Below are 24,942 nucleotides of genomic sequence, written 5' to 3'. Positions count from 1 at the left end.
CTCCCTCTCCTTTCCTCTCTCTGAAATCAATAAAGATATATTTTTAAAAAAAAGATTAAAAAAAAAAAAAAAAAGGCTGGGTGTTACTAGTGGCCTATGGAAACACTGGGGAAAATTTTGTACCTTTTTATGTCATCCCCCTGCCCTGCCTTGTCTTCATCTCCTGTCTCTACTTTCTTCATTCCTTTTTTTTTTTTAATCCTCCCCTGAGGGTGTTTTTTCATTGCTTTTCAGAGAGAGAGACACATTGATTGGCTGCCTCCCGCACTCACCTTGACTGGGGCCAGGGATCAAGCTTGCAACTGAGGTACATGGCCTTGGCTGGAATTGAACCCAGGACCCTTTAGTCCATAGGCTGACACACAAACCACTGAGCCAAACCAGCTAGGGCCCTTTTTTTTTAAAAAATATGTCTCTACCGATTTCAGAGAGAGGAAGGAAGAGGGGGAGAGAAACATCAATGATGAGAGTCATTGATTAGCTGCCTCCTGCATGCCCCCCACTGGGGATCAAGCTGGAAACCTGCACATGTGGCTCTGCCAGGAATCGAAGCGTACCTGGTTCATAGGTTGATGTTCAACCACTGAACCATGTTGGCCAGGCCAGGGGAAAGTTCTTTATAAAATACGAGGCATTAAAATGATAATATGTAGCTTATTTATCAGATGACCAATCTCATCTTTTTAAAATTTATTTGGTTCTCTGTACATTAAGTTGAATCAGTTTGAGTTCTGGCAGGAAACAGATGTAACACTCAAGGGGGTAACTGAAGAGAGTTTAACTGGTGAAGCATTCTGGGCTAGCAACACTGAGGTGCAGTTACCAGCTGTAGGTCTGAAGGGACAGATAGAAGGTACTGGAACCCAGAGAGAGCTGTGTTCCAAGGCAAGCTGTAGCCTTGGGTGGCGGAACACAGCCACAGTCCCCCACAGCCCAGCAGGAGGGGAGCCTGGGACTAACAATCCCACTTCACTCTCCTGCCCTCTGCATTCCTACTGGTAGGTCCCACTGGCTGTGCCCACCAGGGCTAGGGAGCCACTGAGGTAGTCCAGAGGTCAGCTTGGGGAACACAGAGCAGGTGTAAAGGGCACACAGGTGGGTCTGGAGGGGCAAACGGAAGCTCCCCAGCAAAGCTATTAAGGCTGGTCCCAGTCTCTACCATTCTTTTTTCCTCACCCAAGATTTAAGTAGACATTACTGCAGCTGGTTTGTTCCTACAGCAGCCAAGCACCGTGGTCTAAATCATTAAAGTCAATGCATCATACCATGGTTCTTTCTGGTTTATTGCCTGGTAGAAAGACAAGCTCTTTAACACTTGGTATAAACATCTCACAGATTGCTTCTCTTAGACTGTGAAGTCACAGTCCATTTTCCTTGAGATGTGGCCCTTGAATCTAACATTCCAATCACCATGATAGAAGCAGGAGCTGCTGTACCTACCATCCTGGAGGGTGCCTCAACCAAAGGTGTGCCATGGCCGGCTCAGAACCTCTAGCTTCTGAAACGATCCATCTTTCTATCCAATGCCTATGAACGATGAGAATCCAGAACATTTGCTCCTGATATTGAATGTAAGAAGGCCAGTTAGATGACTCCAAACTCAGCCTTAAATCTTTCCCTAGAAACTCAGAGGAATGACTTCCCTCTTTCCCTTCTCTCCAGCTGGCCTCCTCAGGTACAGAGATGCATGACTTCCTGGGACCCAGGCACTGACTACCCTAACAGTCTCGCCCAGTCTCATCATTAGGCTTCTTGAAGAGGCTTTTGGTGAAAGAAGCTTTAATTTAGTTATTGTCCATCTTCAGCGATTATAAAAAGTATTTTTTGTTTTATAAAAGGGGAGAAGGGACTATTCTAAGGAATTTAACAAAAGGAAATAGGTACCTTTTATGAAAAGGACTTTGAAGCACTCTGAGCCCACAACTTAACTGAAATAACTTTACTAAAGTGTCTCCACATAAAACAGCACCTTCTTTCTCTCCAGCAGCTGGGTGGATGACATCTGTATACACAGAGCATCCATTTAAAATGCCTTCATTGGAAACAGCAATTATGGCAGAGGTATGGCTACTCTTCACTCCCTTCAGTCAAATCCACCTTCCTCCAGGCTGCTCCCTGCAGAATTAGCTGTAGGGGAAATAGTAAAGGTCCTGCTGGACAGCCATGAGCAGCCCCGGCGCTCCCTGGATGCCTCCAAACCGAGAAGAGAAGGCCACACTGGGAATGTTGGTCTTGGAGGTGGGGTGTGGGGAGGGTATGGTTCTGAGCAGGTGGGTATCGTGGAGGCTCCAGATTCTCGTGTAGCAGTCCTGGCCCACTAGGAAAGAGGGGAGACACGTGGCAGGTTAGTGAGAGTGCAGAGAACTTGTGGACATGGCTCCTCATGATTCCATGGGAGCCAGAACACAGACTCTCAAATGGGAAGTTTTCTACTGATACGTAGTTTTTGAAAATAAAAGTTATGGGTAGTCCTGGTGCTCTAGAACCATAACTAGTTGCATGTATTCGAAGTGACAAGGCACTGGCTGGCTGTGTGACATCTTGGATGGCTCACTGGGTATCCTGGCTAATTGGGCGGGCACTTAGTGCTTCTCTTAGTGTCAATGGCTGTTCAAGAGGGAGCCCAGCCCACCTGTCTCAATGATATGCAACTGATTTCCTTTTTATAAAACGTAGCCAGCAAGATCTCATAGCTTCATTACATCCTGGGGACAAACTAGGTGCAAATTCTCCCCAGAGCTCTTTCTGGCTTAATGGTTTAGTTCTAAAGACCACACAGTCTTCAGGGCTCAGTTGTGAGGAATGTGACAGCTAGCACCATTGGTTAGGGCGGCCCAGACACATGGTGTATGTACTGGAGAGCTTCAGAGGAAGACTGCAGACCTGAGGTGATCACTGATTCACGTTTGTGCTTCTGACCACCTGAGGGACATACAGCCACAGGTGCTCCCTCGGCTGTGGGTGCACTCAGGCAGCGCCGTTCACTGATCATCACAGCTAGCCCACTACCCACATTTGCCTGTCAACAGGGCTTATCTCTTTTCTGTTATCCAGAACGCAGAAACTCTTCTGAACTGAAAGCCTGTGGAAAATAGTTAAAAAGGAAGCTAACAGCTGGTGATGGGGACAGTAATAAACGCACCTAAGAAAGTTCTAACAAAGTGATGCTTCTTAGCCACAAAAAGACTTCATGGGGAATAAGTACTTTCTGTAGGAATATTAGCACATTTGAGGATCTGTGAAGACCTCAAGGGCCTACTACTTCATTTGTCAAACCACCAAACTTTCATGCTATCAGAATATTCTATAATCCAGAAACAGTATAATCTTGTAACTCCTTTCAATCGGGTTTAGTGATGAGACAGCTCTGCTCCTGTTCTACATATCATGGATCCACAGGGATGGTGTTAGATCCTTTACAATGACCTTAATTTCTTCTCTCAGCATCCTCTGGTGGAAGTACAAAGAACAGGGAGCCCAGCTTTTTGACAGGAAGTTGCATGACGGGATAAGGTCACTCTGAATGCTGACCTGGTGAACAGGTGTAAACCCTACACTCAGGTCTCCCCAAGCTGCTGTTTTATTGTACCTAACTTGCCTGTCACTGAAATGATGTTTGTCCACTGATGTGGGAACAAAGGGCTGTCCAACTGGTGTATGTTCAAAGGGCTACTTATTAGTGCCCAACACTACATCCCATCTAGTCTCCCTGACCCCGGCAGTCCACAATCCCTCTATTCTGTTCTTAGAGTAATTTCTCCCTCTGCTGCTTAAGATGCTGGGGGCCCTAGGGGAGAGAATTTGGTGAATGGAATCTCCCCCGCCCCAGGTACCGGCCACCACGATTCCTTCTTCTTCATGCACGTGCAGGGGCAGGAGGGCGTACTCGTTCACGTGACCTTCGTACTGCCTGATACACTTAGTGGTCCTCAGGTCCCACAGCTTGATCTGTGGGAAGAAGCACAAGAGGCCACTGAGGAGGGTCCAGCAGGTACAGTGGCGAACCCCAGACATGGAAGCCAGGGAGGCGGGGTGGTCTCCAAAGACCTCTTTGGGTTAGGAAAATCTAAGCCTCAAACTCCTGAGGCCTAGACTCCATCAAAAGCACCAGAACCAGTTTCATATCTGTCTAGACCAGACTGGGCTCCCAGTGCACAGCTCCCACCTCATCTCGTCCCTGGCTGCCTTTCCATGCTGCTGTCTGGCATGAGGGTCTCTTCTGCAGAGCCCCTCCACCCGACAGGCCTCTGGGCCACCAGCTCTGGTGGCTTGGTAAGTCAGTGCCACCCTACCGTTCCAGCCATGTCAGAGGCCATCAGGTACTGCTCTTCTTGGAGGATTTGCACAGAGGTCACTGCTGAGTCGTGGAACAGGCGGGTGGCCTTCCAGTTCTTGCCCTGATTTCGACAACGAATATCAATGGCAAAGATCTCCCCAGAGCGACAGCCATTAAACAGCAAAGGAGTCTGTGGAAAGAGGGACTGCTTGGTACCTTCCTCTAAGGCTGGAAGGGGTGCACCCTCCAGAACACAACTCCTCCCCCCTCCTCTATCCCAACCCTCCTGGGTCAGAGGTGTGATTAGTGAGTTTGAGCCTCAGTGGAGTTAGAAGGGTTCCTTATGAAAGGGGAAAATATCTGGACCCCATGTGTCCCTCCAGGGACCTCCCCACTGGCTGCACTGGCTCCCTAGGCCTTATTCTGAAGCCCAATTGATGGTGCCCTGTCTCTACCCAGGTCGTGTGTGAGAAACTGGGGAGATAAGTATGGAGTAGGAGAGATCAGAGGTCCAGATAAGACACGGGGTCCCAAATAGAGAGGGAAGATGGCTGAAGAAACCTGAATGAATGAACTCTGTGCTCACTGCTGAAAGCAGGTCGGCACACTCCTCCATATTTCTAACAAGGGATGGCATTTTCCATGGGACAAGTCTTTGAAATGTAGTAATGACTAGAATTTTGATTTTTAAATTTATAAAATGTGTAACTTGAAAGCTGTGTATGACACTATTAAGGGCTATGAACTGGGACTTAATTTATACATTAAAAAAACTGCTTGTCCTACTGGCTAATCCAAGTGCTACTTAAGAATTGCTAACAGTTCATTTAAACGGGAAGTTCTTCACACCCAGTGTGGCCAGGCCTTTCTGGGTCAGCCAACTCTCAGTGTAGACACATTCAGGTAACCTGTTAATCCTTCCCGATGCGTTTTCCCTATAAAAGGGGGAGAGGACTAATGCCACATGGGAACCCAACTTCAATCCAGCAAAATGTCCACTCCTGAGAACTTTATATTGCGCCCTTCCCAATCCAACCAACCATGACAGCAAACTGCTGGGCCAAGACGTCACTGCTGGTCCCAAATGACTGCCGGTGTCCCGTCACCACATTGGTCACCAGGACCCACCGAGACAAGCCTGAGACAGAGATGTGGTGGAGAGACAAGTGTCACTTGTAGTCTGGGGGGAGGAACTGCTGGACAGGGAGGTTTAAGGTCTGATAAATCCTTCACTCTGGGAACCTGGGGTGGCAGCCATGGCTCACCTGTACTGAAGCAGTTATTTGCCTGGATGTTCGAGGACCACGCACAGGACCAGGCCCCAGGGATCCGGAAACTGCAGAGCATGCCAGGTCGGTCTCCTGCTGAGAAAGTAGTGAATGTAAAGCATGGCTGCCCTCTGGGGACAGAGGCCTTCTCTTCACACTGCCAGGCCAGTGACCACTGGATGTGGGAAACTTCCAGAAATAGAAGCTCCAAGTGGTCTATACCGTGGCTCTAGTCTGGGGTTTGAGGTAGCAAAAAAGGGGACACTCAGCTGGGGTCCCTGGTTCAAAAGTGGTTATTCTGAGAGTGAATATATAAATTTTCCTAATGTCCCAGGAGGATGTCAGGGAGGCAGGATGGCGTCACAGATAAGAGGGCTTCAATCCCAGATCACACTATTAGATGTGTAATCTCAAGCAAAACATTAAATATATATATATCTTTATTGATTTCAGAGAGAGGAAGGGAGAGGGAGAGAGACAGAAACATCAATGATGAGTCACTGATCCACTGCTTCCTGCACACCCCCGACTGGGGACCCAGCCTGCAACCCTGGCACGTGCCGATTGGGAATCGAATCGGAAACCTCTTGGTGCACGGATGACGCTCAACCAAATGAGCCACACTGGCCTGGCAAACATTTCTTAAACTCTTTTATTAAGGAACATATATAAAGGGTACAAATCATAAGTATACAGTTTAATGAATTATCACAAAGTAAATACGGCCACCACCCAGGTTAAGAAACAGAATTCCCAGTCCCCTCCCAATTACTACCTCCCCAAAGGGAACCACTATCCTGGTTTCTAACACCAGATTAGTTTTGTAAGGCAAATTCTGAACTTCTCTTTGCCCGTTTCCTGATCTGTAAATTGATGATAATACCTGCCTCATAAACTAGATGTATAATGAAATGCCAGGCACCGGGCTAAGTGCACACGGCCTCATTTAATTCTCAATGTGACCTGACGGGGTAGTATTATCTTCACTTTATAGAGGTTAAGCAACATGGCCAAGCTGGGGTTCGTGCCAGGTCTGCCAACTGATTCTAATTTTCTGAACGACTGGAAACTTAATATCCAGAATTCTGCCAGGAAGAAGTCCACTTTTGTGGATGATCTGTACCAGCAGCTCAAATATATATATATATATATCTTTATTGATTTCAGAGAGTGGAAGGGAAAGGGAGAGAGAAGCACCAGTGATGAGAGAGTCGTTGATTAGCTGCCTCCGACTGGGGATTGAGTCTGCAACCCGGGCATGTGCCCTGACTGGGAATCGAACCTCGACCTTCTGGATCTTAGGTCAATGCTCAACCGCTGAGCCACGCCTGGCCAGGCTCAAATAAATATTTGATTTCTTGCTCTGGTTACACATACTTCTAACTGTTCCAGCTTCTAAATGACCCAAAAGGAATATGTAAAGATGCACATGCTTGCCCTGGCTGGTGTGGCTCAGTTGGCTGGGTGTTACTCCATGTACCCAAAGGGTTGCCAGTTCAATTCCCAGTCAGGGTACATGCCCAGGTTGTGGGTTTGATCCCCAATAGGGGGTGCATGCAGGAGGCAGCTGACTGATGTTTCTCACATCTGTCTTTCTCTCTCTCCCTCCCTCTCTAAAATCAATAAAAATACTTTAAAAGATAAATAAATAAAATAGAGATGCACATGCTTCTTGCATGAATCCTGGGTCAGGTTTAAGGACTCCTCACAGGTGCTTCTGCACTGTCTCCACCCTGTGAGCTCTGACTTGGGTTCACTCAGCCTGTGGTTCCCACCCCTCCTGTCCAAACCTTCGCCAGGAGCTTATGTGTTGTTGGCTGTAGCTTCTGGGAGGCAGGGACAGAGACCTCTGTCACAGCACCCCCTTATGAAAAAAAAAAGGACCTGGTACCTGGATGACTATTGACGAACAGTGACGCTGGGAGCAGGGTGGCACAGCCTGGCGTCTCCGCTATTCCCATGAGGCAAAGCCTGGAAATGCTGTTAAGGACAGTCATGTGCAAGCTCTCCTCTGGGAGGAGAATGGGCATTAGTACCCTTCAAAAATTACAAAAATAACACCCATAAAGCCAGATTTAACACATTTACATTTTCCAGAGTTTCAGATTTTTTTAAAGGAAAAAATGTCACAGACACAGTTAAAAGCCCTCTTTGACCCCTCCCCAGCCCAATTCTCTCTTCTCCCTCATCCAGAAAGAATCACTATTCTGAAACTGGTCTGCGTTCTAGGACATGTTGTATTTCCACAGTGTATTTGTCCACGAGCAATATAAAGAACTGTTAATGTTTTAAAAACATATGTAAACGGCATCACTCAGAGTATCTTCTGTAAATTTTCAATCTCCACTGTCTTCTAGATTCATCAGTGTTGATGTTTGTAGTCCTAGTTCCTTCATTTACATCATTCTTCGTATAAATATATCACAATTTATTTATTTGTCTTCTGCTGCTGGGCACTTAGGGTGTTTTTCTTTTTGCTCTGCTGCTAGGATGAGCACCTTCCTCCTATCTCCCATGCCCATGTGTGGGAGCCTTTACTAAGAAAGTGTTTCTTATTAATCCCAGGGTAAGAATTTAATTTTATACTACTACATGCTATATACACACAAATATTTGAAGCAAAAGCTTTATAAAAGATTTGCCCTTACTAAGTATGAAACTCTGATATTTTCTAGTCTATTTCATTTTAAAAATGCTGCCCACAAGTTGCCAGGTGATGACCTGCAGTTAGGAAACTGCCCTGAAGTCTACACCTCGAGTGGAACTATGGGGTTGTGAGGTTCTTGCAGCCTCAACTTAAAGTGGTTGTATCATGCATTTATCCAGCAATGTTCCCCATTCTCCACATCTGCCACATCTTGGAACTATCAGACTTTGAAAATCTGTGCTTATCTGAGTGGGTAAAAACCGACATCCCGTTATTTAAATTTGCATTTCCCTGACTACAACTGGATGTGCGGATTCATTTGGTCATAGTCATGGGGGCTTCCTTTTTAAGTGTCTCTTTATAATCTTTGGGTACTTTTCTCCTGGTCTGTCTTCTGACTGATCTGGTTCCTCTCCCCTTCCTTTCACTGCCTAACTTCTCTGGAAAGGAACCTATGTTTATCCCCACTCCTTGCCATTCTTTCACTATTCAACCCACTAAAATTCAGGTATGACACCTTTCCATTAAATGTCCTCCCCAAGGACACAGACATCACTACACGGACTGATCACCTGTTGAGCTGCTCATCTCTAGCACTTTGCACAGGGATTGCATATGTTCAGTAGATGTTGGTGGAATGAACACACACGCCCCTCATCAAAAAATGTTAATATTTACAAAGCTATCAGGCAACACTCTTGACAGTCTGTATGACGCGTGCGTGTCATGTTGCCTTGGGTGGTAAGCCCCACGTTAAGTACCTCTAGTATGGAGGGCAAGGATGTGGGGAGAAAGTCCTTACGCATGTGCACTTTTAGTTACTGTGGCTGAAACCCAGGTGACAGCCAAACTTTGGATACTTACAGGGCGAGTATTGTAGGTTTAATCCTTTAACAGGCCAAAGGTTAACAAAGAGCCCAGTAAGTGTAGAAGAGAATTCAGTCTAACCTTCCACCACTCTCTGGGGGAAAATGAAGAATGCAGGTCTGAACAGGTAGCATTTTTGTAAAGGGAGCAAGCTCCATGTCCTTTAGCAGAAGCAGCAGGTGCACAAAAGCCTGAAGATTACCTGAAATGACCACCAGAGGGCAAGCTGCTGATCCAGTTACAACAGGCCATACTCTTCATGCTATTCAAACTCAATTATACGGATTTCTATCCTCTCAGCTCACAGAAACACAAAAAAATACCATACTGTTTTAAAATTAAAAATGAGAGGAGATTATTGTTTCTCTCTCTTTTAAGGCTTGGTCTCTTCTGTCCTCTGGTAACATCAGTTAACGGGTGGTCCCATCATCCCAAAGAACATCCCAAAAGAAAGCCACATAAAACTTTCAATTTACCAAACACAGTTTTGTCTTATGTAAAGTTTATAATCAGATCTCTAATTTAGGTTTTAAAACCCTTTGAAACAGAGTGCTGTGGAATACATTTAAAAAACAGTTTCAGCCATCACTTGTTGAGGACCCACTACGTGCCAAGCATTGTGCTAGGTGTACTCAAAGATGTTAACTGTTAACTCATGTAGGGGTTTGATACCAGTGGTCATGGTTTAAGAACTCTTTTATTATGGAGATGATTCAAGACAAGATTCATTAACATGTGGCTTTGGCTTTAGGTCAAACAATATTCTTCCCTGAATCACATGGACAGCTGTCCTGTGCATCAAGAGGCCCCAGGGACTCCAGAGGAAGGGCCCAGCTACCCTGCTGCTGCACTACTGTGCTCCTAGCAAAAAAGCCCTGTTGGCTTTCTGGGAGGGCAGAGACTAGAATGAAGAGCGCTCTAAAGAAGGCCACCTCTGGCAGGGACCCTATGCCCAGAGCCCACAGACCCAGGTCCCATGCCAAAGGAACTCCCTCTCTGGTGCCTGCCCTTAGCCTCCCCAGGAGGCCTATCCCACCCTGGGACCACTGCGGCTCTTGGCTCCTTCAGGATTTGGGGTTCCTTCCCAAGATTTTACTGCTCCTCTCTGCTTTATTCCTCTGCTAAAGCACCAACTCTCAAGTTCACCGTTACCTCAGCCACTCTAGGACCGCAACGCCCTCCCTGAGCATCACGGGAACCCTTGTTTTCTACCCATGTGCACTGCCCTTTCTGAAGGGTGAGAGAATGTGCAGAATGGCCCAGACCTCTGACCACTAAGATGCCACTTCACAAACCCCACAGATGCCCGTCCACATCAGGGCATGGCCTGCCCACCAAACCTCTTCATCTGCCAAAAGATACAGAATGTGAGAATCCAGGTGATTCAGCGAGGCCCAGCACACAGAGTTCACCTGTGAGGAAGCACACAGCAAGACGGGAAGATTGGTCTGGCCGCCTCCTCACGGACAGAAACAGATTCTTTCTTGTGGAAGGACTTGTGGGGATATAGACACGTGACTTCCTCAGGTCTCGCTCCTTTAAAAGGGGCTGGAACAAGCATTCTGAGAGCAGGGAAGCTCCTTGCCCCAGCACAGAGAGCCTTGAAGAAGGGCAGGGAAGTAACCGCCCAGCCTCAGTCCTGCATTGTCAGCACGGGCCTCAGAGCGAGACATCTGGTGTACTCTCCAGGGCAGGGTAGTCTTCAATGGCAGGAAGCAAACCTAACTCTGAAGGTGCACTCTATCTCACTTTACCCAGAACCCATTTTCAATCCATCTTGGGGCTCATATCCCAACAGAACAGAAAGCCACAGCTCCTTACAGATGCAGCTGTCACCCCACTGCAATTTAAAGGTAGCCCCTTAGACATCAAGCTCCTCAAATTAAAATAAACCTCAGCGTCAGCCACAGACTGGCTGAGTGACTGACCCATCACCCTGACACACTGGGAGGACCCTCCACCCAGGCCACTGCAGGAGCTATGTGCCTTGGTGTGAGCTCCTTCGAATCAACTCAATCCTCTTGAAGGGAGGGTCCTTACAACCAGCTAAAGCAGCATTACTTCAAGTCTTCCCACATCTAAATTCTTTTCTCTCGGAGACAAGAAACTCCTGAGGCCCTTTTCTTCCTCTGTGGGTTCTCAGGATCTAAAACTCCATCTCTCTCTTGGGAACATAAGGTGACTGAGCGTGGCCCTCTTCCCCAAGGCCTCTCCTCCACTCTGAATTAGGCTAACCACGGCAGTGGCCCTGGAGCCAAAGGCAAGTGGGCTGCAAGGCTAAGGGGAGGGGCAGAGTACCTTCCGGTAGGTGAAGTAGAGGTTCTCGTGCATATGCACCCTGAGTGTGGGGGTCTGCAGACCGTGCAGGCTGATGATGCCGTACTTGGAGCCTCCAACTTTAACATCATTCACTGTGAAGAGCCGGTCACTGTTGGTATCCGCCTGGAAAGGGAAAGTGACTTGTAGGTGACCTCCCAGGCCTAAGACCATCTGCCTGTCTCTCACAGCCCCTGTGCTTTGCATTTTCACCAGGTGAGAGCTCCTGTCCATGAGGGAGCATGGAGACGACCTAATTTGCCCCTACTTGGCGTAGCCATCACTGGGCAAAGCTAACAGGGGTCTGGCGTCACAATTCAGGAGCAAGGATGGGGACAGCACTGAGAGGGTGTGGCCAGGAAGTCTGAGGTCTGCGCAGTGACCCCACTCAGAACTGTGTTTGAAGAGTTCTAATGTCCACCGACCAATAGGAATTGTTCAGATGAGACTCCTGGTGACAGAGCATGTGGCCATCATGAAAGCCATTTTGTCTCGCTCACTCTCCTGGGCTTTGCCTAGGCCTCCAGGAAAGACAGGGCTTGCTGGGCAGGCCATGCTCTGTTGTGGCCTCGGATCCCCAGTCTGGCTGAGTAGTCTGGCTCCTTCTGTTCGCAGCAGGCCCTCTGCCAACATTTCCCTGACCCCTGGACTCCAGGAGCTGGCCCTGGCTTCCAGTCTGGGTCTAAATAAAAGCAGAGAAGACTTTCTATTCCTTGAAAATGGCATGATGAAGGTGGGTGTGCAGACCCAGCCAGGCCTACAGGCCCCTGCTACTCAGGTCAGGAACAACAAACAAGGGAGTAACATGCTGCTGCCACTGAGGACACCGGAGCTCTAGGGTTGGCCACCAAATTCTGCCCAGTATAGGAAAGATTAGAAGCTCCCGGTCCACGGTGTACCCTTCTGATGTGTACACAACACACCACAGGGAAAGTTACTTTGTGAAGGTTCTCAGTCAATGTGAGGTGGATGCTGGCTCTCAAGTCCAGTGTAGTAGGGGTGACAATGGGTAGCCAGTAGGTGCCTGTTAGAAGTATAAAACCTAGCCTGGCCGGGAGTGGCTCAGGGGTTGAGCATCGACCCAGGATCCAGGAGATTGCGGTTTGATTCCCGGTCAGGGCACATGCCCGGGTTGCGGGCTCGATCCCCAGTTGGGGGCGTGCAGGATGCAGCTGATTAATGACCCTCATCATTGATGTTTCTATTTCTCTCTCCCTTTCCCTTCCTCTCTCTGGAATCAATAAAGATATATTTAAAAAAAAAAAAAAAAAGTATAAAGCCTAGTGGACACTTGTTTTCATGCAATTGGCATCTACACAGACAGGCTTGGTGGAAGCCAATGGTAAGGCATAAAGTGTCCAGGATGACAGAATACCCCCGGCACCCACATATAGCTCCCTCCCACTCACCAGTATGAAGTTAAATCGGTCGCTTGCCAAAGCAGAGGGATCCGAGCTATGAATCTGAACTTTTTTCCTCTGCATGCAGCTCACTCGCAGCTCATGGGCTAAACTGCAGAAGGGAAAGAGAGGGGAAGGGAGGGATGGGCACCACACCTAGCTCTCCATGAGGAAGATACAGGGGTTCTGCCCTGCCCCACACCCTCAAGACCATCTTCCCTAGTTGGCCCTCTCTGTATTATTTCTCAGCAATGGAAATGAGCAAGATCCCAAATAAATACAATTTTACAACTCTTAGGAAAACTAAAGCAAAGAAATGGGTGGCCCATTTACAGGGTCAAAGAAAGTTAGAACCAGAGGAACCTGTTTTTAGATCATCTAGTCACAACTCTTTCTCTTGAGACCAAGAGAAGGTGCCTGAGAAATAAAACATGCTGAAGGGCACACAGCTAATGAGAGGAGCATAGGCATGCGGCTGCCCATCTTATTGCCCCTTCCCCTCTCGACATCTTGCTACCTCTCCAGGAAGGACAAAGCATGTTTTAGGGTGAAGAACAGATCTTTAAACTACATCTTTAACTCTTTTAGGGAAATAAAGGAGAGGCATGTTCCTACCTGCCCTGGCTCACACCTCCTGTATGGCTGACCTACATGAAAGGCAGCCCTCTCCAAGATTAGAGGCTGTGTCCCCTATAAGCCACCCACACTCACGTTGTTTCTTCACCTGCCCACACTCAGTGGGAGGCAGCAGAACACAGGGATTAGGAGCTCAGGCACTGGGAGTCAGACAGATCCCATCCTTTCTAGCTTTACCTTGAGAAAAATCACTCCACTCTGAGCCTCAGTCTCTTCTTCTAGAACCCAGGGGAAGTATCAACCTATCTCAAAGGGTTTTAGTTAGAATTAGATCAGGAATCACAAGTACTTAGATAAAGTTTTGTACACACACATGTATTTAATGTTCCATTTTTGGTAACAACTTATTAGGTCAGGAGAATATAAGACCTATTACTAAACTAAACATGATTTATGAGTAAGAGAGGGAACATCCTGAGAAATTTCTGCCCAGTTTCTCTTCCTGGATCCCTTCTCCTCTCTCCCTGGCCTCCTGTAGGAGTCTCCCCCCTTGCTCTAGAGGGAAAGTGATCCTCTCAGGGCTGGTTGCAGCAGCAGACGACAGGCTGTGAGCTGGAGCCCCTCAATTGTGAAGGCTCCTCACAGAGCAGCTCTGTGGTCTCCTGACTGAATTCTTGGACCACGGAAATAAAAAACAGAAAAAGAATACTCAGGAAGAAATCAACAGAGAGGCACTGACTTACCGGCAGTAAGTGGTGGCATTGAGAAAACCCAGCTTGCTTTTTTGTAGCAAGGAAGATGCATTCAATCCCATCCTGGTTATTTTCTAAATTAAAAAATAAAAGATTCAGTGAAGTTTTATGTTATAAAATAACAGAATATATATATGTGTGTGTGTATACACACACACACACACACACACACACACATTTTTTATCCTCACCCGAGGATATTTTTTCCATTGCTTTTCAGAGAGAGTGGAAGGGGGGTGGGTAGAGAGAGAGAGAGAGAGAGAGAGAGAGAGAGAGAGAGACAGACAGATCAATTGGTTGCCTCCCGCACGCACCCCACCCAGGGGCTGGGATTGAGCCTGCAGCCGAGGTACGTGCCCTTGACCGGAATCAAACTTGAGACCCTTCAGTCCACGGGCCGGCGCTCTAACCACTGCGCCAAGCCGGCCAGGGCGACAGAGAATATTTTTTAGTTCCACAGGATGCAATGAAGAAATGTTACTAAGCTGGCAGAAATTATATGCATATAAATCTGACGGTTTCCTTGGCTAGTCTCCTCTTGGCAAGAGGAAAAGAAAATCACAAGAACGAAGGTGTGAGCTGGAAGGTCTGCGCAAAACCTCTGTCCAAGCCCCCAGTCAATTTATACCTGGGGCGAAGCCACCAAACACGTGAGTGCAGGAATGGCGCTGGCACTCAGGTCGACCTATGGTGACCCTGGGGCCCAGATTTTCTATTCTGTTGCCCCCATAACCATCAAAATGTCCTGGCATCTAAACACCAGAAGGGATATCAGAAACCCTCATATCCAAACCATATACCCTGGTTTTCTACTTAAAATATACAGTTACTGAAACTGTATTATGCTGCTTCTCAAGATTCCCCCAGGGAAGGACAAAGCGTTGAATTACTGATGAAACGCTGCAAATAGGGAAAGTGGAGCGGGAGGACTGCCCGCTTGCTCTTCCCAGGTTCCTGCCAGGGAAAACCCAACTCCACGCTTCCTAAAGAGCACCAAGCTGAGTGCTACCGGGGGCACTGAACTGGCGCCTGCCTTCAGCAGCGGGTGGAGGCTGGCAGGAGTGCAGGGCACAGGGAGGCCCCCAGGAGTGTGGAGCCCACCTTTTTCTGCTTGTTCTCTTCCTCTAGCAGCTGCAGCCTTTTGTGCTCCATTTCCTTCTGCTGGATGCCCTCCTTTGTGAGTGGGTTGCAGTTGTTATGTCCAGGGAGCAAGCGGAAGTACCGATTCTTTTCAGGGTCAAAGTAATACCCTGGTAGATCTTTAGTCAAAAGAAATAAAATCCAACTTAAAACACTGATCTGACCCACCTAGAAAGGAGCCCAGTGGCTTGTCCACCACCCCTCACAACTGCCTGTCTTTCTAAGGGGCGGGAGGTGGGCTAACGTTGTCAGTCACCGTCCTGGGCCCAGTTCAGTGCTTGGGGGAGCTGTTTACTTGAGGGCCACAGTTCTTGGTGTACTCATTCCTCCCTTTAGTGTTCCGATTTGCTCCCAGAATTTCCTCCAAGCCCGGAATGAGCTGGTGACAAACACAAGGAGTACACCCACATGCAGGTGAAGACACTGGGCTGAGGAGGAAGGGCAGTCAGAACAGATATAAGCAGTCAATGAGGCAGGACTAGATTTCATCTGTCCCTGAGGGCAGGGCCAGAGGAGTCCTATGTGGCAGATGGCCTTACCTGGCACAGAGGAACTCCCAGCTGTGTTGGATGAAGTCGACGGGACCTCCCCATCGTTGTGGTTGTGGACGTGGACATAATCCTGTGGGCTCTGCTGAGCCCGTGTGCTACACCTGTGGACACAGTCATGGTAACTTGCAGGGAAGGGTTGGAGATCCAGTCATTCTGTGACTGTGGGGTCCTGGGAGGGGGCAGGTCGGCAGTGCCATAGCCTTCACTCCTGACCCTCTGACCTTCAATTACTTGGGGAGCACTGATCCTGCTTTTCCTTGAAAGTAGTTTATCTACTGCAAATACACCAAAGTTAGGGCAAGACTTTGTTTCTCATCCTTAACAGGATGCATGTCACAGTAATTCCCTTTTCTTATCTCCTCACTTGACCATTTCATGAGGTCTTATGGAATTTTCTGGATGAAAAGGAGAAATCTTAGCCAATAAGAATTCTACCAGCTGGGCTCATTTGTCATCTCAACAGCAGTTACAAGGCCAGGTGAGTTTCATTCTTTATTGGATCCAGCAGTACAAAGAGTTTAAATTGCACTTGGCTACTCAACCTTACAGATGGGGAAACTGGGGTTCAGGGAACAGAGGTGATTTGCTCAGTAATACTGGGATAGAGCCATGGTTTAAACACTCGTTTTGAAAAGCTATAAGCAGCTACTATGGAATTAAAGGCTAAAGGATACAATGATACAGCAAAAGACCTAACTTCAGAATGATGATGAAATCCTCTTTAAAATCAAGAACTTCCCTTCTCCCCCCGTACCAAAAGGAGTAGAAATTGCAGAACTTGGTTGAAGAAATGAAAGAACTTTCACTTGTCTATAAATACTAACTATGCATGGTTTCAGGAAAAAATAATTCTCCCTTTTTATGTCCCAGAGCTTCCTGGGGCAGCTCATCTGTGATCAGCAGCAGGAGAAGGAAGGATTAACTGTCATGACAAATATCTGTGTTTCTGGTCCAAGGACTGCCTCTCCATTCTTTCCACATGGAGCCCAGAAAGTGGCTCTCTAGCGTGTTTCCATGTAACTCTGCCAAAGCTGAATTGAGATTCTTCTTGCACAGATCACATTTTACTACACACTGTGCTCTTGTGGAAAGGCCTGCGCCCAAAGAGTATCCATGGTTCTCCTTTCAAAACATATATACACTGGGCACTGTCCTGATCTTTCTACAATATTGGTCAAGTTTGGGACTTTGGCTTAGAGTAGTATTTTATTCTGCACCTAATGAGGCCCACCATGTACAGAAGGCCTACTCAGGGCCAGGGGAGCATGTTAGGGGCTTTATATACATTATTGCAAACTTCACAAGGGAAGTATTGTACAAGAAGAGTAACTAAACGTGATCAAGTAACTTGCCCGTAGGAAAAAGCAGGAGTAAACTCAGACCTCTTCACTCCAAAGCCCTTCCTCCTTCCACCACATTTTTTTTTTTTTAATATCTTTATTGATTTCAGAGAGAGGAAGAGAGAGAGACAGAAACATCAATGATGAGAGAGTCATTGATCGAGCCCACAACCCAGGCATGTGCCCTGACCGGGAATCGAACCCTGATCGCCCGGATCCTAGGTCGATGCTCAACCTCTGAGCCACGCCCGGCTGGGCTCCTTCCACCACATTTTGATGCCATTTGTCACTGTGTGTATTCATCTGTTCTAGGGATGCACCATGGCACCTGACATCTTCTGACCCGATAACTAGAAATCTACCCATTTTGAAAGGAGGTCTGGAGTATGGAAGGATTTAGAAATTGGCACACAGGTCCCCTTTGGTGAGGAGGGGGCTGTGCAGATTTCTTATGGCCAGAAGTCACACCAGCAGCCCTGCACTGGGATGGTGTCCTCTCCAGGCATGAGGTGATGGGTGGAATCTTGTTCTGAGACTAGATTGCTTATATTCCCTTCATGCAGAAGAATACGCAGAGTGGAAAATGTCTATACTGGATTTCAACTAAGTACTGACTAGGCTTTATTTCTTAAGCTGGGTGGTAGGTGCATGGTATTCACTGTGCTATTCTTGATACCTTTTTGTGTTTTTAAATACTTTATTATACATACACACACACACACACACACACACACACACACACACACAGCTTCTCTCTCAGAACTTAGACTGAATTAATGAAATTACATTTCCAGAAAGCTATTTTCACTGGATGGCAGGGGAAAGGACAAGAAAAGAGAGGGCGTTTATAAAATGGAGAAACCACTCTCCTCCAGTTTACTGTATCAGACAATGTCTACTTCTAAGCCTATGGCTAATGCTCTGGCCAGAAGTCATGGTCACTCTGAAAAGAAAGAAGTGTGTGGCTGTCTCTCCTCACTACTCAAAGTATGGCAGGCAGGCTGACCTGCAGCAGCAACACCCCCGGGAGCTTGTTAGAGATGCACTCTCATTGGGCCCCACCTCAGGCCCTGCATTTCAATGAACCCTCAGTGATCCATGTGTATGTGAGGGTGCTGGACAATACTAGAATGTACTGGGGACAGCACTTGCCTCTCGTCAGAACCGTGTTGTCTGAGCCTAGGATTCTGCCGCTGGCTCCTTCTTCCGTGTCTTCTACTTTTCCAGCTGCTTTTATGCATTTCTGCTCCTAGAAAAGAAAATTACAATGTGTGTGCCCGCACTTTTCTCTTTTGTTCATTTCTAGATAATTCCTTCATGCTCAGAACTAGGCCCAACCTGGGTTATCATCAAAGCCACCATTCCAAGCCTCACCTCTACGTGTCTGTAGTCACTTCCCTGGCTGCAGTCTCTTACCTGACAGCTGACACCGGGCCTCACACCCTGCTACTCTCCATTCCCCGGGTCACTGTATGAGGTGTTGTCAGACTTTCACAATTACTTTAAGACAATAGTTTGAGCCTGGCATGCGGCTGTTCTTCTCCTTACCAGATAACATCAGAGCACATTATCTTTCTTTCAATCTACACATACCGTTTGCAGAAAAGAGTTAATAGTGAACACTTTCTCCTACAGTTTTAGTATTGAGCAGGGAAAATTGTGAACATAATTGATCAGGGGCCAGTGTGTATGACCTCTCAGTGTGCTTTCTAAATAGCGTTTTAGTTTCTGAAGCACACTAGTTGTTAAAACGGTGTGCACATGCTTCTTCTGGAAATAAGGAACGAGATAAAAGCACTTCTTAGTAACACTGATATTGCAATAACTATTTCAAGTGGCATTTAAAAATCTTGTATAACCTGAATCGTATCACTTAATCATCAAAATATCACAGTTTTCACAATGGGAATTATATTCGTTTTTAAAAAGACTGGACCAGTTGCTCTAAGTTTCAGGCTTTCTCAACGCCTGGTGATTTTTTTCTCTACTGAATGGAGACACTGATGACATCTTACCTAATGCATTTTAGTTTTATTTTATTTATTTATTTTTCAAACTAGGAGATAATATTTATTTGGAAAATCAGAGGTAGGAAAAAAAGTAATTCATAGAAGAAATGGGCTTAGGAAGTTACAGGGGCACAAGAAGGGCCCTTCGAGCTTAGAAGTGAGGAAGGTAGAGGTAAAGCACCGGGGGATGGGGAAGGAGGGAGAAGGGAGCGCTGGCCTGCTCCTAGGAGAGCTCGCTGGGTCCTCTGTGCTAAAGGTTTTAAGGGTGGAGGTTTTAGGGGAAGTCCTCCAGGAAAATCTCAACAGAATATTCAGCAGCGTTCTAGGTGTGTCCTTTCAGGGTCTTGGTATCTACTGACTTGATTCTTTGGCTCCAGGGCAGGGGTCATTATCCAATGCAGCTTGTCCTGAACTCAGCCATGGGGTCACTTGTCTGGTTTTGCTGCTTTCCTGGGCTTGGGTCTGAAATACAACTGGACCATCATCCTTGCTCTGCTCATGTCTGCCTACCACATCCCCCCCCCCCCCCCAAGGATCTTGGCTCTGAAAAGGGGCACAAGGTCTCTTCTGTAGCTGCTTCCTGCTGAAGAGGGGCCAAGTTTTCCTTCAGAGCCAAGAGATCCTTGCCCTCTGTCAGAGGGACGATGAGGCCTGGGCACAGAAGGAGGTGGAGATGGTGTCTAGAGGTGGTATTCCCTTAGTACGAGCAGGGCTTGTAATCTTTCTATTGCCCGCTTTATATTGGGGTCAGGCCGTGTTGCAAAAGGTTAGCTTCTTTTTCTTGAGACTCTGGTCAGATTTCTCCCAGTTGGCAAGTATACATCCCAAAGGGGTTATCTTGAGGTACTGTGGCCAGGTTCCCCATCCAAGTCCACTGAGGCAAAGCAAAGAGCTGTGGGGCATCGTGGGTCCCTGCTGGAACTAGGTCCCTGCTGCACTGGTTTGGGTCTGCAAGGTGGTCCTGGGTGGGCTTTTTTTGAATCCTGCCACACAATTCAAGTCCCAGTCCCAGTGTGGCACCGTAATGTTATAGGCGGGTGGGAATGGAACCAGGTGTTAGACCAGTGGGGGAGGACCTGACCTGGGTTCAGCAACCTTGGTACTTGAGTTCTGGCTGGGTTGCAGGCTCAGTCCCGGCTCCGGTCAGGGCATGTGTGGGAGGCAACCAATCGATGTGTCTCTCAAATCTATGTTTCTCTCTCTGTCTCCCCCTCTCCCTTACCTAATACATTTTAAAACCACATTTAAATGCCATAACAATTAGAAAAAACTTCTGGGGCTGAATGCAATCAAATAGATTAGAAATCTATTCTCCTTTATTTCCCAACTTCTACTTTTGAGTGCAGAGTGCCTGTTAGCATCAGAGAACCAGAAGTCTGGCCCAAATTCTAGAATTCAGCATTTATTCAACCACTTCTGTGTCAACCTATGATTGAGTTGGAGCTATTTTGATACAAAGGAAGAAAAATTTAGTGAGTATGGTATTTAACCAAACATTTCACAAATTCTGTAACGAATTTCTCAATTTGCTGATGGAAACATAAAATGCCACCGCGACCTTAGAAAGTTTTGTAGTTCCCCAAAGGGTTCAACAGTTACCGTATGACCCAGCCAAACCCAGCAGAAATGAAAACACATGGCCATACAAAAATTTTGACAGGAACATTCATAGCAGCATTATTCATAATTGCCTGAAAGTGGAAACTTCAGCTGATGAATGCATAAAAAATGTGGCACATGCATACAACAGAATGTTATTTGGTCATAAAAAGAATGAAGCACTGATACATAACATAGATGAACCGTGAAAAGATATGCTAAATGGAAGAAGTTAGACACAAAATTGCATGATTAAATGTATATGAAATCTCCAGAATAGGCAAATCCAGGCACATACACACACGGGAAGTGTTTCACAGGGGCTGGGGGGCGAAGCGGCAGAGAATGAGTGACTAACTGGCACAAAGGTCTTTTTTTCAAAGGTTCTTGAAAGTCCATTTTTCTGTTATGAAGAATTGCTCTTTCCAGTTATCCCAAATGAGTTGGTAAACGCTGATTAAATTGTTTTATACTTCTAGAAATAAGAGTGACTGAGGAAAAAGGTTATATTTTTTTATTAACTAGGTGGTAGCTTGGTAGCTTAAAATTTTTATAGAACTTTAAATGATTTATGATATTCCATGTGTACTTGTTTATATGTTTTCTTAGGCAACATTCCACCAGATTATTAGCTTTCCAAAAGCTGTAGTACCACATATAATACTTCAGTATGACAGCAGTTTTGTTTTAAAACTATAATCAGGTTAATGTGACTTTTATTTAAACTAAAATTTATTGTTGTTCTCACCCGAGGATATTTTTTCCATTGATTTTTAGAGAGAGTGAAAGGGTAGAAGGGGGAGAAAGAGAGAAAAATGTCTATGTGAGAGAGACGCATCAATTGGTGGTCGCCTGCATGTACCCAATTGAACCTGCGACCCAGGTATGTGCTCTTGACCAGGAATCAAACCCACAACCCTTTGGTGCAAGGGCCAGTGCTCTAACCACTGAGCCACACCAGCTACGGCTAAACAAAAATTTATGCTTCATGCATTTGTAAAACACAGACATACTGGAGTCATACTTCCTTTATTCTGTTTGGTTACACACTGTCGAAAGGTAAATTTATAGATCAAATGATGATACCTGATGTTTCAGTAAAAGTTTCATGAAATAGAATTTGTATTAATCAGAATGACTTGATCTTTTTCTGGAGTCAACCTAAAAGAAGCTAAGTGGAACTGGGAGACCTTTTATTTCTGTTGTCTACGTACTACTTATAATAGCACTCCCAGCCAGGTACAGTGTATTAATATGTATCTTTTTATATGAGCTCCCAGGTACAGCGGGGACTCATACAAAAAGATAACATATTATTAGGCAGGAGGTTGAAATGCCTGGGTGTGTAATATTTTTAAAACCGTAATTTTTCAGTCAGCATAAATTTCCTTTATTTTTTTCTCTATTTTCAGTACCAATTCATTGTGAGGTTTAACACAGCAAGCTAGTATAAAGTTTTACTATATAGTAATCCTGGGTTCTGAGTCATTTTAAGATGAAAAGAAAAACGAGACGTGTACTTAGGACAATTAACTTTCTTCTAACTCTTCATCTTCTGCTTGATGATCCTTTCTTAGTCGACAGGTGGACACCTGTCATGCTCTAGATACACTCTTAGCTTATAGCAATCTCTCAAAGGCAACTTTGAATATGCTCTTACAAAATCTAAACAGATGAGTAATCTGGTAGATACCTAGAGCTTCTGAAAAAACCTCTAAATCTTCTTTCTCATCAATCTTTTGCATATTTTGATAGACAGCAGAGTATACCTCTAAAGCTTTGCTGTGAATAGCATTTCAATAGTGATACACTCTGAAAATACAGTCTTAATATGCTTTATTTTCTGTTTTTCAAAACTGCCAAGTTTCCTCCAGATGAGAGTTGTTTGGATAGCATCTGCTGTAGCTCTGTAACATGAAATAACATGTCCATCAGTTTGCTGACTTGTTCTTTCTAATTCAGGTGGCTGTTTAGCTTCTCCATTCCTTACTGTTAATGTTGCTTTGAGGTCATCCTATTTTATTTTTACAATGGTTCCAGTGAGCTTTCAAAGGTTCTACTCCTTTGGCTACAAGTCTTTCAACCTCCACTTGCGGATAATTCCGAAGTTCGGCAAACTCCCGAGCAGTTTTTCAGGACCTGCTTCAAATCTGGGGTCTCTGTAGAGACTTACTGGTGGATCTCATTCAGCTTTGCCTTGCATCTGGCAGTTTTCCATACAGGAGTGGCAAAGCTTTGGCTCCGCACTCCAAATGCTTTCGTTTTGAGTGTCACACAGTTTCCTGGATAAACTGGTCCTTCTCCTGTCCCAAGACACCATTCCAGGCTTGGCTGAAAAATCCAGAAGGTATAGGCCCAGGAAAGTCTCAGCCCTGGGGGCCTCGAGGCTTGTGGGGTGGGGGCTGTGCTGGGCCACTCAAGGTTGCAGTCAGCCTCCTTCCTGGCTTCTAGGAGTGGGAAACTGCACTCCTTGGGCTCTCCTTGGCCCCCTTGCTCTAGCCCAGAGAGGTAGGTTGACAACTCTCTGAAGGCTGAAATTCAACGTGAGCAAGAGGCTCCACTTGCCCCACCCAAGCCCTCAAGTGGGGCAGCCCAGATTGCAGGGCCCCAACATCCTGCTGAGCACAGGGCTGGGGGATGGAGCCCAACAAGAACGCTCCAGACGCTTGGGATGCACTGGGGCTATGTGGTTTCTTTTTGGGTTGATGAAAATGTTCTGGAATGAGAGATACGTGATGGTCGCACAATCTCTCGAATATACTATAAAACCCACCAAATTGTACACTTTCAAAAGGTGAATTTTATCTCAAAAACAAAAAAGATTTACCATAGCAGTACTATAATATTTAAAGTGAGAAACATCCTAAGTATGCAACAACAGAATTAAGATTATAGAGACTACTGGAGCCTGCCGTGCCCACCCTGAGTGGGGATTTTTTTTAACTCTACAAAGGAGGAAACAGGCTTAGAGAGCTAAGTATTGTGCCCCACTGGTCTGGCGCCTCATCTTGGTGACCCACAAGGAAAGTCCGCAACTACAGTTTTCACCGTTATTTAAAACTAGAGTTTGGAGCTTTGGAATTTTGTTTTCTCCAGAAAGTTGTCACATAAGTTTTCTTTCCTTCTTGCTGTTTGATTTGCAGGACAATGTCTCCACGTCTATCAAGGGGAAAGGGGTATCATGGTTTCCTAGGTAAAGTGGGGAGACATAAGGCTTCCTGGACATGCAAGCAACTGAGGTGGAAAAGGAGGCTTTCCCACTAATACAACTCGGTATGGGGCTAACCCCAAAAGTCTGGGTCCCACCCTGGGCTCCACTACTTACTACTTCGTGCGTTACCTTAGGCAAGTGACAGTCTGACCGGGCCTCTTACTGTGTCTGACGAAAGTACCATCTACTAACTCCCTCACAGGACGGGTGAGCAGGGAACTTAGTTAATGACTGTAAAGCAGTTGGCTCTGTGGGTCTGTAAGCGCTCAACCTGCGTTAGCTGTTACACTGACCCGTCGGGAAAAGCCAACCACAGCCTGAACTTTCTGGGAAACCTCCGAAAAGGACTCGCAGCCCAGTCCCTGCAAGGTATTGGGGTCGCACCTTCAGCATCAGGGTTTAGAAAAACGCTCCTTCGGGCCAGACACTGAGCAGCGACGCTCGGAGTCTGCCTCCTTCCCGCCGTCTGCGGCTGCAGAACCGACGGGACAGGACGCGCCGGGCTCCCGGAGCTCGCCCGCCCAGCCTCCCACCCGCGCCGGGATCAGGCCGGCGTCCCACGTGCTCGGCTCCTCCCCGCCCCTTCCCCCCGCGCCCCGGTCCCACCCCGAGCTCTGCCGGGAAGCAGCTGGACCGACGCCAACAGTCACCCCAGCGGGCAAACTTACTCGATCAGAAGGTCCTTCCCGGCTCTGCCTCGGGCCCAGTCTCGGCAGAAAGGGTGGCGAAGACTGCAAGGACCCGGAAAGACCACGATTTCGCGTCCACCAATTAGTTGCGTCCGTTTTTGTGCTTTAGCAGCGGATAGGGCCGTGGAGGCCGCCCCTTCCTTCTCATTGGGCGCGGCCTCTGACCGTCTACGCCAATAGGGTGGATCCTACGGAGAGGGCGGGGGTTGGGGGTTCGGCTCCTCCCAAGCCTGGCGAAGAGACCGCGTGTCCACAGGCTGGTTTGGGACCGGAGCATTTGGGGGCGGGGCCTGGGCGGCCC

The 24,942-nt window shown here is 46.8% G+C and overlaps 1 protein-coding gene across 4 annotated transcripts; it reads right to left on the bottom strand.

The window, feature by feature from the left end:
• Nucleotides 1–651: 651 nt before the first annotated feature.
• DCAF4 (DDB1 and CUL4 associated factor 4) lies at nucleotides 652–24,714 on the bottom strand. Of its 4 annotated transcripts, none has more exons than XM_081158857.1 (14): nucleotides 24,621–24,699; nucleotides 18,286–18,382; nucleotides 15,782–15,894; nucleotides 15,204–15,361; nucleotides 14,094–14,176; nucleotides 12,784–12,886; nucleotides 11,357–11,500; nucleotides 10,421–10,470; nucleotides 7,436–7,515; nucleotides 5,542–5,637; nucleotides 5,317–5,414; nucleotides 4,293–4,466; nucleotides 3,834–3,948; nucleotides 652–2,317 (listed from the first exon to the last, which is right to left on the bottom strand). In XM_081158857.1, the coding sequence occupies exons 2-14, from the start codon at nucleotides 18,372–18,374 to the stop codon at nucleotides 2,124–2,126; spliced, it is 1,497 nt and encodes a 498-aa protein (XP_081014983.1). In that variant the 5' UTR covers nucleotides 18,375–18,382; nucleotides 24,621–24,699; the 3' UTR covers nucleotides 652–2,123. The 4 variants fall into 4 exon arrangements, with proteins under 4 accessions (XP_081014983.1, XP_081014981.1, XP_081014980.1 ...); XM_081158855.1 differs by having other exon boundaries at nucleotides 1,261–2,317; nucleotides 5,542–5,640; nucleotides 24,621–24,714; XM_081158854.1 differs by having other exon boundaries at nucleotides 1,264–2,317; nucleotides 3,887–3,948; nucleotides 5,542–5,640; nucleotides 24,621–24,701.
• Nucleotides 24,715–24,942: the final 228 nt, after the last annotated feature.

This window comes from Miniopterus schreibersii (genome assembly GCF_964146895.1).
Source record: "Miniopterus schreibersii genome assembly, chromosome: 1".
Classification (NCBI taxonomy): domain Eukaryota; kingdom Metazoa; phylum Chordata; class Mammalia; order Chiroptera; family Miniopteridae; genus Miniopterus; species Miniopterus schreibersii.
Note: the sequence above shows the minus strand (reverse complement) of the source record. Positions and strands in the feature narration are given on the sequence as shown.

Excerpts from the sequence above, each read along its gene's own strand:
- DCAF4 (XM_081158854.1), bottom strand. The coding sequence starts at position 18,374 with ATGCATAAAAGCAGCTGGAAAAGTAGAAGACACGGAAGAAGGAGCCAG. Across the intron at positions 10,471-11,356 it reads TCTACTTCACCTACCGGAAG|GTGAACTCTGTGTGCTGGGC; the intron begins GTACTCTGCCCC and ends GCTTCCTCACAG. Across the intron at positions 5,415-5,541 it reads AAATAACTGCTTCAGTACAG|GCTTGTCTCGGTGGGTCCTG; the intron begins GTGAGCCATGGC and ends TCTCTGTCTCAG.